At 30.5% G+C, this 14300-nt stretch overlaps 1 protein-coding gene across 1 annotated transcript in view; it reads right to left on the reverse strand.

Moving 5' to 3' along the window:
* LOC115889262 overlaps positions 1–14300 on the reverse strand; it is a 154101-nt gene that overhangs the window by 94432 nt on the left and 45369 nt on the right. Inside the window, exons 2-3 of the mRNA XM_030909203.1 lie at positions 11086–11324; positions 6988–7124 (exon numbers count right to left, since the gene is read on the reverse strand). Coding sequence (XP_030765063.1) covers positions 6988–7124; positions 11086–11324 — 376 coding nt within the window. The remainder of the gene's footprint in view (positions 1–6987; positions 7125–11085; positions 11325–14300) is intronic.

Here is a 14300-nt window from a genome sequence, read left to right on the forward strand (position 1 = left end):
AAGTAGTGGACAACTATTATTAGAGAAAATCATCTAAGGTTAAACCGCTGCGCTGCACGATAGTCAGCAATAATATCGAGAGTGGCAGATCCACAGAAACTGGTCTGTACTGGTTATAAAAAAAAACCGTTCTGCTTCCCATGTGGAAAACGACTTAAAGCGGAACTTAAGAACCTAAATCCGTATCCTGAAATCGAAATTCTCCAACAATCCAAGACACTCGAAGGAATTTCTCAGAATTACGACCGAGAAAAATCAAAGATTTCTCATAATTTCAGTAAGAACAATTTTCGGATTGTCATGAGGTTTTTAACAGGACACTGTCTCCTTAAAGCTGAGAAACAACGGCCAATATAGATACTGTGGGAAATAATGTGAAAAACCAGAACACCTCATCATTGAGTGCACCGAGACGTCAACCACCTGCCTGTAGTAGCCCTGTAGCCAACTAGACCTGTAGCTTTTATCAAAGTCCTGAGGCTGTATGATGAGTTATAACTCAACACCCCTACTATACTCATAATTAACCCCCCTCCTATACTTTCTGCATTCTACAAGTGGTTATACACTTCGCATTTTTCTCTCTACGAATAACACGATCGCTATATCGATTGGATCGATGGTTGTATGTACTGTTCATTCTCTATAATTCAATACACTCTAAGTGACAGAGGCCACAATGCTCAATAATTATGCGATTCTACATCGGAACAAGAAAGTGTTTGGCAATTCAAATATTCAAAATAAATTATTTATGGACATCGGCATTCCCAACACCGCCGCAAAGTAGATTCTAAAGCTCGAACATGCATTTGCGTTCTAATTGTGCTTTCGTTCTGTTTCAATCGATGGAAGTGCGACATCTGGCTCTCTATCCCTACAAAGTTCATTTCGTGTTATTCAAATTATTCATCCCGAAATTTTAATACCGACGACCGTATTGCGAACTGCGAAATAATTGAAGCAATTAACAGTTGTGCTTCGCATTAATAAAAAGATATTATTATTCCAAAATGCTATTGTTTTTTGTGGCTTATAGTTTCGTAGTTTCATGGCTTAGACAGAATATGTTTTTGTTAAGTTGGATTTATTTCGAACAAAACATTTCTGTTGTTGTGAGAGAATAACGAGTTATGATGAAAAGTTATTTAATTAATGCTACATTAAATGTAAATGGAGGATTGAAGCGTTTAGGTTAGGAGCTTCTCGTTACTTTAGCGTGCTTTGATTTTTTGTGCGGTTGGCTACCAGATATTTTAAAACAAATACGAAAAACTTTAAGGAGTGATTCTGTTTGTCGAATTCCAAATATGATTTTAATAAAATTTTGTCATAAGACGCCAGAATGTGGTCATAGAACAACAAAAACAAACAAACAAAGGATTTGACGGTGATTAAAGTTACTAGTTTTCTTATACTAGTTATCTTTCATGGCTTAGACAGGATATGTTTTTTTGAACAAAATATAAAGATATTGTCTATATTATTACTCTTTATTTTCAATAAAGAGTTATTATGAAAAATTATGAAATTTAATCAATGCTGCAGTAATGGTAAATGGTGGATTAACACGTTTACGTTAGTGGATCCGCGCCACTTTGATGTGCTTAGATTTTTTTGCTGATATTTACACAGTGTTTAAAAATAGATGCGAAATACTTTAAAAGTTTATTTCGTCCGAGAAATAAAGTGTAGATTGTTTTATGAGCGTTAAGTCAAAAATCAACCCCTATGATTCTTATTAACAAAACTAAAAGTAAAACTTACGCAATATAAGAAAAAAAGAAACTTTTTAGAACACTTTTGGCGTTTCAAATATTGTCCCGTTTGTTTCAATTCATTATTTCGACTAATTTTTACAATTTACGACTAATTTATTGAAAAAATTGGTTATCTGATTTTTAAATTGTAGGCTGTATGAATGAAATTAAGATTTTAGATATAGTTTCTGGCATTAATACAGGGTGTTTCAACGGAGACGGCACATGTTTTATGGAACATCCTGTATAGAGGATAAGTTTGGTTTGGAAAATAATTTTTATTTTCAAAAAAGAAGTTGTTCAAGTTGTTATAAACTGTTGTTCAGAAGAAAATTTAACATTAGTAAAGAAATAAAACAGTTTTTAAAAGCCTTGATTAAATTCCAAAAATAAATAATTGTTTTTTCTAGACGTAATGATCTATAAAACAAGTGTTTAAAACTTATACATTACATACGAAGAATATACATTATATAGATTGTAATTTTATTTCATATTTTTGTAATAAATTTTTAATCAAGAATTCATTGATTTCAAGCGATATTATACTTAATATTTTCCACAGTTTTTAACGTTGTTATTAGAACGCTAAACTGATATCATGTCGATCACGTTTCCTGTATACTATTTCACTTGCGTGTCACGAAATTTACTCAAATTTGTTCGTGCATTGTGGCACTAAATAGCAGAACAACTGTTTGCCATATATTTTCCAGAACATTTTAGAGTAACTTTTAAACAAACATACGACTCCGTAATGTTCATAGAGAGCACATAGAGATTTAAATTAAAAATTGTTTTTTTGCACCTTTTGATTTTAACAACATACACAAAAATACAAAGGAAGAAGTACAATAACAGTGCTATCCATGTATTTATGCATGAGGCATTGAAATGGACATCATGATTCCCTATGCTTGACAGTCCTATGTTTCCTTTCAATGGAGACATTTTAATTTGATTTGAAATTTTGAGAATTTTTACGTATTTACTGCTACTGGACTTATGATGTTTATTATTTATTCGTTTTGTTCACAGGTAGTAAATCTAGAAGAATATTTTGTCTCAGATCTTAAATTAACAGTGACAATATTGCGATTTAACGAAAAAGCCTAAAATAGTTTGTTAAGCAGGGTGCGGTAGATCACCGTCAAAAATATAGAGAAATAAGTCAAATAAGGGAATAACTTTTTACTGATAACTATGTAATATACGTTAGGTTGTAGTAATTTACTTACATTTAGCTAGTTATTCAGGGTCAGTCTTAAATAACTGCAAATATTTTTAAGGGTGGTATATTTCGACGCCAGAAGATTTATTTTACAGATTCACAGATTTCTTACAACATTTATTCAATAATTGTTTACTAAAATCCTGTTTGTTTAGGTCATAGCTTCTAGGAACTATTTAGATTTGCCTATTTTCTGCAACACAGCAAAACGAACGGTATTGGAGCAAATAACTGTTATGCATGCATCGACAGAAATCAAATAAGCAAACTGAAATTATTAACCGGGAATTTGAAATTGTTGCTTTTGGTACACGTGTGTCCTTCCAAATTGCCGCACAATTTATGAATTTAATTTTGGAACTAGAGCGTTATAAATTTTCGTATGCCCCGGTTTAATTGGTGATATATTCGGGCCAGATGAGACAGCAACGTTATAAAACTTTACAATATCGTTATATGTGCATATTATGGTACCACAATTTATAAAATTGAAAATCGTAAAATGGTTACATTCTAATTAATCACCTTGTTTGGATATTTGTGAGCGATTATAGTGAAAATTAAAAAATATTGCTGGTACAGTTTAGTATAGTACTAGCTTTTCCTCGCGACCTCGTTCGCGATACACCTCGACTCATTTTACGTTATTATGTATTTAAAAATCGGAAATTTATAAACCACTTGTTATTTTTTCAAACCCTTTATATGACCTTATGCAAACTTTATATACCAAATGTATACATTTTGTTAATACTCTTCTGAAATCAACTCAGAAATAAACAATCTCATAATTCTGATAATTATAAAATTCAAATGATTCCAAAGAAGATCAATTTTGGCCTCAAAAATATTTTGTAATTTTAAAATTCATAAAATTCGTAATCTATCGCTCACGAAGTTTTATATAAAATTTTACTAACTTTATTTATGTAGCGGACAAACTCCGAAAATCTCTTCTTGAAAAAGTGTTCACTCAAGGATCGTTTGTGCAAAGTTTCACACTTCTAGACCAGATAGCAAGAAATTTTCATTCAACAAACTTTCCAATACAATTTTACTGTCTAAGAGGAGGAATTTCCTAAAATCGCTTTGTCCAGCTAATATACTAATTCCATCATTTGTAATTTATATGTGTAAACTGACCGCTAATATGCCGCTAATACAAAAATAAAAACTGACAATTATCCAGCTGACACATCAGTGTATGACAACGACAAATAATTTCTCAAGGTATTGTGTGTAGGTGTTTTTCAGGTCTGTTTTAACATTTATTCATTTTACATAAAGAAATGGCGATTAAACGATATAAAAATGCTGCATAACAAATCTATACATATATACCTTTCATTTAAAAAAAGAATCATGAAGATTGGTGAAGCGGTTTCGGCGGGAAGGATGTAACAAAAAAACCCTTTGAGCTTTTATATAATGTATGGATGGATGGATAATATGTAATAATGCAGGAGACTTATTGTCAGTAGACTGAATTAATAAATAATAAATATGACGGTTCGTTACAACAAATTTCTCGATTTAGCTTTAAGCAAATATTCTTTTTAAAAAACGTAAAATCAAAATAATTTAAACCTTTTTTTATAAAAAAAAGTTTTATTTTTTAAAAAGCAATTACATGCGGAATTTTTTTTGAATTAATTTATTTATAGGAGGTATAGTGTGCGATAGAGTGGCCGAAAATTTACCACATGTGGATATTTTTTATAGAGATTTCAATAAAAAATAGGCTGTACTTAAACTGCCGTTAAACGGTAGCTTACTAAAATGCCGTTAATAGGTATGACGTCGTTGATGTGACGCACTTGACGGCTTTATGAAATATAGGAATTTTATACCAACGCTATCCACCCCACCAAATAACCAACTTAACCAACGCAACTAACCTCGACACTGATAAAAAAATTTAAAAAACAAATATAAATTAGTAAAAACCAACCAACCCCACCTAATAACCAACTAACCAATGAATTAACACCCTCCAAATAATCACGCTAACCAACCCGCCAAATAACTAAACCAATCCAACCAAAATGAGTGAAACCAATGCAATAAGATCACGCTAAAGCAAAAAAAAAATATAAAAAAGTCTTGGTCAGCGTGAGATTTGAACCCAGGATATCTCGGATCAAGAATGTCGGATATCTACTAGTGGGTAAATGAATTTGTAAATATATTACGACTTTTCTTGGAACTTTAGTTTCGGAGATATAAATTTAATCGGACCTTTTTAAGAAAATTAATTTTATTTTTCAGAAACTATTTGAGACAGAGTTTACCAAAAATGCTTTTTATATCTACTAGTGGGTAAATGAATTTGTAGATATATTACGACTTTTCTTGGAACTTTAGTTTCGGAGATATAAATTTAATCGGACCTTTCTAAGAAAATTAATTTTATTTTTCAGAAACTATTTGAGACAGAGTTTACCAAAAATGCTTTTAATATCTACTAGTGGGAATGAATTTGTAGATATATTACGACTTTTCTTGGAACTTTAGCTTCGGAGATATAAATTTAATCGGACCTTTTTAAGAAAATTTGTTTAATTTTTCAGAAACTATTTGAGACAGAGTTTACCAAAAATGCTTTTTATATCTACTAGTGGGTAAATGAATTTGTAGATATATTACGACTTTTCTACCGTTTAACGGCTGTTTAAGTACATCCTAAAAAATATTAATTTAATTTAGCTACAAGCGATACCAATTAAACTTTTAGTAACATAATCGAGGACACGATTTTTAAATTCATTGTTGCCAACCATGGATATATTCGGCGCCAGGCTGACTAACTGGAATTAAAATTTTCCGCTGGAGATTCAGGTGGTAGCTCTGCTGTAAAAAATGTCACATTTTATTAATTTCCTAACATTGTCATTCGTTTTGACACTTTAGTTTTGTATTACGAGTTTTTGGTTTAAATTAATTGCGTTGATACTTTAAGCTTAAAAAAATTACTAGCAGACCTTGCAGTCGAACGATGTTCTTTTTAGAACCTCTTTTAGGGCGAAGTGCACAAGATAGCTTAATAGGCGTTGGAAAAAAACTCATCGCAAGCTTATTAGAATATTTTGAACGGGAAAGCGGTAGTAATGACCCTTTATGGCCCCTAAGTGCTGTTATCGAGCAACAATGTGACATGAATGTGCGAATTTGACACTTATTGATAGTTTAATAACATATTTTTGTACTTTTGTGCTTAAGGGTAAAGCTGCTTTCTTTAACGTTCAGGCATAAAAGTAGAGCACTTTTACCCTTAAGCACAAAAGTAAAAAAATATATTTTTAAACTGACATTAAGTGTTAAATTCAACGAGCGTAACCATAGTTTCTCGAAATACAAGGTCAGACTTAAATAAGTGCAAATATTTTCAAGGCTGGTAGATCTCGATAAAAGAATCATATTTTTTAAATAAGTCCAAAATAACCGAGATATTTGGCTTTGAAAATTTAGCAAAAAAAAGGATTTTTTGCTTTATTTTGAGAACCACTGGATCTGTTCTGGGTTTTCTTTCTTGTAAATTTAGTCTACTACCTATGTTGCCATATGATCAACAAATTATGTTTTTAAGTTAAAAGTAAAAAAAAATCAAAAAACTTTAAAAAAAATTCCAAATTCTCAAAATCTCTTTTTTCACAAAAAACATCATTGACGTGTTTATTGGGTCAAAATATACTACTCCTAAATATATTTGCACTTATTTAAGACTCACCCTGTACAATTACTTACAGAGTATTACTTTTCATATTATTTTCGACGTTTAAAATGATTTGAAATTGTCTAAACAATTATTTGTGACGTTTAAAAATAATAGCATCGATCTATTCGAAGTAAAAATGTTCTTTTTATGGCTTGCCTCTAAAGCGGGGTATCAAACATACAGCCTCGCCTCAAAAAGTATAAGTTTTACTCCTAATAAAATAACATACTATTTTTATGTTTTATACCGTACTATTTCTAATAATCCTAATAATACACTACCTGAATTAAATCTCCATATTCACCGCCTGCTGCAGCAAAAGTAAGATGGCAGACAAACGGTACTTTGTCTTCTTTGGGTCGGTGCAGCTCCAAATCGTAAGTTTTTCCTATCAATCCGTAGTATGTGCGGTTACATCCTAAAAATAATAAAATATATATGAAAGAGCACAAACAATTATTCTTTCTAAACTTAATTTGGAAAAAAAATTCTGCCCAAAATTATTGTTTAAAGTTTACTACCAAACAAAAAAATATTACTTTTACAATTTTTATTTTGACAAATTGAAAATTGTTTGTTTATTATATTTTCTAATTAAAACAGAACACTGGGTCGAATAGAACATTAATAGAACAGGTTGCTAATAAAAACAGTTAATTATAATACATATACTAAGGGCTGGTAAAGGTTAGTCTTGGGTCGAGATTTCCGTAGGTAAGAAGAGTACAATGCGTTTATTAATGTACCGAACAAAGAGAGAACACGTTGCCAAACGTATGAAATGAATCGAGAAACGGTGCACATTGCTAAGAGACGTGGAAGGGATATAGCAGATTTGTCGCAGTTGACCGGTCGACCCAATCAGTACCTCTGTCAGTACTTAAAGTTCTAGGGAAAGGTACTTAAAGTTCTAGGTACATCATGCGTTCAGCTTCACGATTTAATTACGTCTCGTGATAATTTATTTGTTTATTTATTAACGAGTCCTTGTAATTTTCCCTATAGTTTGAAAATTTTTAAGTGCAAGCTAGAAACGCTTGCATTTTTGGTAAAAATAAGTGGAATTGAGTTGGTTTTCGACAGTGGTCGGGCTATTAGAACTTTGAATTCAAAAATCGATATCTCGAACTCTATTAGAAATAATTGATTGTAGTTTTTTTAAAAACGTTCTTAATATTTCTGCTGCATTTTCTTCGTAAACAGTAAGTTAAAATCTTTATCAATAAAAAAATTACACGACTGCTGAAAATTGCTATGCTCTAAAAGTAAATAGATGATAAAAAAAACCTTATCGATCTTTTCTTATGTAAACATATTGTAAAAGATCCTATCTTCAAAATAAAAAAAGTTTCAATATCTAGTGTTTCTTGAGTTATGGCGTATTATGTGTTAAAAAGTTGAGTTTTTAAATTATGGCGATTACTGACGTTTTCTCGTTATAAAAAAAATGACACCTTAAAGATATTCTTATAATTCCATTTCAGATTCTCAGAAACATTTCTAATGATTTTATCTAGTTATCTTTTCGAAAAAAATGTCTTTTAAAAATAAGCGGTTTGCGATCGTGATTTTACTTTACTTGATAGAGAAAGGCGTACCGGCAACGCCGCAACAACACTCCGTCGCATTTCTCTCACTCCGACTTAGTAAGATCCCTATGCGATTTATTTCCACACATGTAAATACCGACCCAAGAGTAACAGTTGCCAGCACGGTATAAAAAAGAAGCAGCCACTATCAATTATGATAAAACTAAAATGAAAAATCTAGATGGCAACATTTCCATGATAAAAGCAGTGGATTTATATTCAAATTTGTTGCTGCCATTCCGCTAGACGTAAAAATAACTTTCAAAACGCTATTAAGTGTCGGTACTTTAAATTTGCGAGCGCTTTAAAATTTGTTTCTAAAGGGAATCGTTTCCGATTGAATAAAACCGTAATATGTGAATGGTGATCAAAAATCAATTTATGTGGAAGTACTTGTATGCTGAAAGGATGTTGGTTTTATTTCCTTTTATTTGTTATTTTATTTTATCTTATTTATTGAATTAGTTTATGTATGAAAATTTAGTAAAACTTATAGTTTAAAAAATAGTGTATCTTATATTAATCATTTGATTAATATAAGATACATTGACAAAGATTTTTATCTGTATAATTATAGGATACCTAATCTGTTGTTCTACTGTCTTTTTTGTAAAAAAGTGATTTATGTTTTTTTTATTGCGTGTTTTTGGATGTTTGTGGATGTTTGCTTAATTTACTGAGGTAGTGTTTTTCAAGAATATATTATACCATTTCATGGCTTCATTGTCCTTTTCGGGATGTGACCTTATGTTCACATTGACTCTATGAGTAATAACCTGTTTTATCTTTAGGGTGAGTTGCTCTTGTGTGAAATGTGGCTGTGGAGAGATCCTAATTTGCAATTTTTATGAGAATTATCGAGCTACACGATCTGTATTGTCCCTTGAACCTGATATTTCGGATATTTCAGATTTCAGAAGTGAAAGGAAATCCAAACTGGTCTGTAAATGTAATGAAGTTGAAGGACGTAGACAATTTGATGTTTTAGAACGGAGATGATGACAAAAGTGGCGTGGATGAGACCACGGCGAAGAAACTAGGTATTAGGATCGTTCAAGCAAAAGAATGTTAGAAAGAAAGAAAATAGAAAATCTACGTATCTTCACGTGGAAGAAGACAAAATACAATGATATAAAGAAGGGAAGTCAACCTCATTAAGAGCATAAAAGCGTATATGTGAAAACATTTCTTCTCCATCCTAGTATTTTATGAAATACCTCACCATAGGTATATAAGATTAAGCTGAATTGTTTAATTTAATCAAAAATATGTCACCTATTTGTGTACCTATATCTAGGCAAATTTTATTGTCCAGAACATACGCATATTTTTCCATATAAGGTTAGTCCATATCAGACTACTTAAAAAAGCAGTTTTTGAGAAAATTGAAGGTATAAACTTGCTATGAATACAGGGTTGTTCACCACATACGACAGAGGATTGTGGAGTATTGTGGCTAAACGATTAGATTTATGTCTATAAAATTGTGTTAAACCGTTTTTTACCTATATCTTCAAGTTTTCGTAGAAAATGTATTTTCTTATAATTTAGACTTCATTTATAGAACATTGACATTATATTATTGATATTTGACCTATCGTTAGAATATTGACATTTCAGATTTTTTTAAAGCAACATATATTACATATATACTATGTTGTATGTACAAAATGTACAGGTGGCAAATTAATAATATTGCAAGCTCATTTGTATACAAAAAAACTATGTATATCTTTGTAAATAGATAAATTTAGATTCCTAGATTTGCTTTTTTACTTACATAGATTTTTTACTTCCTAGATTTTCGTTTTTTTATTTTTTTTTCTCTTTGTAAAAGAGTATACCGAAAACTTGAAGAAACAGGTAAGAAATGGTATAATACAATCTGATAGACAATTAAATTGTGCATCTGATTCACGTAAAATATACAGGGTGTTCTATTTAAATTAAACAAGTTATTGTCGTTTAAAGTTAGTAATTATTTAATATAAATTTTTGGACACTCTCTATAAGGTAGTTAAATTGTTATTATTGCAACACAATATCTGATCAACAAATAATCTTCAGTAAATATTTAGTATAAATAACTTTGGTAATCTTGGAGAAATGAAGCCTTAAAATTTTTACTGCAATTTCATAAAATTAAAAATATTTGAAAAACGGTAAGGTTTAAGTGTGATGAACCTTAATCAAATTTACCTTTATTTTAATCGTAGAATCTAAAAATATAATAATATACAGGGTGTTCCATTTAAAAAAATACAACTTTGATATTTTTTATTTATTTGGGACACTCTGTATCTTGTAAAAATATTTTTAAATTGTAGCTCTAATAGTCCTTCAACGAACCCAAAACTTAATTTGTAAAAATCTAATCGTTTAGCTACAATACTCCGTGTCGTATGTGGTAAACAACCATAATCAAAATCTTTTGTAGTTCGTTCAGCATTACTAGTATGAAAAAAAAATAGTAGGGAAGTTACTATGACAATGTTTATGAATGAATTTATGAATGATTCATTAATCATGATATATATTCGTGAGATATTTTGTTCGTCATCTCTTGTTAGGAGAGAGGGTAAGGGAAAAAGCAGGTAAGTCAATTTCTCTCCAAACTGCGAAAAGCACGATTTAGTGTTTAAAACGTTCAAAACAGAAATTGGCAGCAGAGAGGTTTAGTAAACAGGGAGGCATCAGTAGCTGTATTCTTGATTTTTAGAAGAAATTCCGTATTAAACTGATATTTAAAAACAAAAATATCGATGGGTTTGAATAAAAGAAATCACTTACTTGTGCAATATCGAGGTTCGTCCGACGAATCACCACAATCGTTCTTGTTGTCGCAGTAACGGTTGGACGGGAGGCAGCGTCCGTTGGAACAGGTAAATTCGCTCAGCTTGCATTTGGTGGTTTTGACGACGGTCTGGAGGAGTGCTGGGAGAACGAAGGTCAGGAGAAGAAGGAGAAGCTGAGCCGATTGAATGGCAGTGCCCGATGGAGACGGCATTTCGGGAGCCCTGGTCCAAAACCTGGAAATAAGTGATAACATTATTTTTCCTATAGGTTTATCAATTCTTTGTAACAATAATTCAAAATAACCGAATTTTAATATTAAAGATGTAAATGTAAAAAACCAATACCAATGTAAAAAGACCTATACTACAAAAAAAATAGAGATTGGTCTGGATTTTCTATTTTGATTGGTATTATACTCTGTTTTTTTTCTCAGGTTAGATTTCCACAGACGATGACAGAAGAAAAGCAGATGACATCCCATACCAATCTATTTATTTTACTAAAAAGTTTCTAATATTTTTTAAGTTAACTATGGATGGGATTAAATATAAATCTATCATACGTCGTCTCTTGTTGTTTTTAACCAGTTTTATTGGTTTATTTCAAAAATGACAGATCATATTTCTTGGTTTGACGGAACGACGAACGACAAACGGACGTCGATGCGTATGAACTCGTCTTTAGATTTTTGAGGCTTGTCAAAGTCTTGTCAAATTATAGGTTATAATTTTGTTTCAACTTATGTCAAGTACCCTGCAATTTGGAAGATGATGCATTTTGATTCGTGTTATTACGTGTGTTTTGTGTTTTTTGAAGTCAAGTGGAGGGAAAATTAACTGTAGAGCTAGAGTACAGTTTATAGTTAATACTCGCTGCTCAAGCAGAAAGTCTTGTACACCAATAAAGTTACCGTCAATAAAGTTTGTATACCTGCCATCTCGTCGTAGATAAGTGCATCTCGTATATGGTACAAGGATTGTACTAAACATATACTAAAAGCTGGAGTAGCTGTAAAATATCGATATCACACGATAGGTAAATAATGGATTTTAGTACTGCAGAAAAATGATGTCAAAAGGTAGTGGTTTAAAAAAAATAAGATTAAAGTTAATTAACCAACCTTTAAAGATATAAAATTTGGTAAGTGTTATTATTAATAGAATTTTTTATTATTTAATTTTATTATTAATAGAATAGTTTATTTTATTTATGTTGTTTTATTTATTCCTGTGGAATAGTACAAATTTGTATTTGTACATAAGTTATATTGATAAATATAATAATAAATGCGAGAAGTTTCTTGAAATTTGAAATTAAGAAATTCTTTTTTAAAAAGTTCCTTTTTATATTTTTTTGGTATGTGGTGCTTTGTTCTTGTTTGTTTTGTATTAACACATACCGTTTTTTTTTAAATAAGATAAAATAAAATAACTCGATTACATTTTTTCAGTTTTATAAAGTTTTTTTCACAATATTTTGAAGTAATAACTTGTCAGCCAAATTTAAAATATATTAATTTCCTGTTATGTGTTCCACTTGTACCAACTTATTTCTTTGTAAAATAAAATAAACTACTTTTAAATTAAAATGACAGACATATCTATCACTGTTAAGGATAGCCAGTTGATAGCCAACCACCTTGTATAAAATAATTTATTTTATTATGCCTTCATATAAACTAATATAAAATCTACCAGGACTCGACGAGCATGATTATTTTTTTTTATATAAAGAGTTGAAACAATCAAGCCGTTTTTACAGCAAACAATGATAACATATTTCCTAGTATGGAAATTCTCACGATATAACCACCACCTATACAGGGTGAGTCTTTTAATTATTAAGTAAGTGCAAATCTTTTTAAGGGTAGTATATTTCGACCCCAAAACCACAATTATGTGTTTTTTTTTCGCGAAAAAAAATTGAAATGGAATGGAGCCATCCATAAATTACGTCACACGAATTTTAGGACTTTTGAACCCCTCTCCCCGTCCTTGTCACAGGTTGTCACTATTTTAGATTCCCCTCCCCCTGATGGCGATGTCACACAATTTTGAAATTTATGCACGTATTAAAAAATCGGCAAAAGAAAACAGTCATTTTCATTTTTCTCTTATTTTTATTAAACAGTCTTTAATAAAATCAACATAAAGTCAAATATTTCAAATAACAAAAAAAACGACTAGTTAGCAAAAAATAAACGACTAATTATGTTAATTGAAGATATAGAACTTAATCATCTTGTGTCTATGGACTTGAGAATTTTAGTGTCTCACTTGCATTAGAATGCCGCTCTAGAAGCTAAACTTTGTTGCGTGAGATAATCTCATAGCGAGAGTGCTAAATTATTAATAAATATAGATCAAAGTCGAACATTTTTAAAGCTTTTTTTACATATATAAATTTCGTGCTTTACTATTTTAAATTTTAACATGTTACGTTATTATATATTTGATCGAAACGTATATGTATGTATGTATGTATATATGATCGAAACGTTGTATTAAAATAAATCAGGTTAAAATAAATAGACAAAAGAAGTCCGAAACTCTTTTAGTATCAATGCTGAATCAATGTCTATCACATTAAAAAAATATGAATTAACTTGTAGGTACTAAAAAAAAATAAAAATAACCTTCAAGACATTTTCAAATTTAACTGTAATCCGTTATTTCTGTAAAACTTTGCTGATAAAACAAATGCGAAATTCGTTAGCTCTCAGAGGAACGTAACAACAATCCCTTAAACGAACTTACAATGAGCTCTTTTATATGCTTTGTCTGCGAAGTTTACCTAATTTAGTTAAAAACTTAGTTTATACTCGTAGTCTAAATGCCGAATTAGCATTACCCTATTACAGTAAAGAAGCATTAATTCATTAAGGAATTACAAAAATAATATATTTATTTAACGAATAAGAAAACATGTTTTCTGATAAGGCTAATTTCTAGTTATCTCTTTGTTTCGCCTACGTAAGACATTCCTCACTTATATCGTACCTGTCAGCATTTCTTCTTAGGATTAAAATCTTTTAGTTTTGTCTTTCGTTAGATGTACCGTATGCTAGAGGACAGATTATAAGTCATTTTCGGAATAGTCCTTGAACGAACCCAAAACTTACAATTTGTAAAAATCTAATCGTTTAGCTACAATACTCGTGATACTTTAAGCATAATTATTTTTACTAGCGGACCTTGCAATCAAACATT

This window comes from Sitophilus oryzae, unplaced genomic scaffold, assembly GCF_002938485.1.
Source record: "Sitophilus oryzae breed Bouriz unplaced genomic scaffold, Soryzae_2.0 scaffold_813_pilon_pilon, whole genome shotgun sequence".
In the NCBI taxonomy this organism is placed as follows: Eukaryota; Metazoa; Arthropoda; class Insecta; order Coleoptera; family Curculionidae; genus Sitophilus; species Sitophilus oryzae.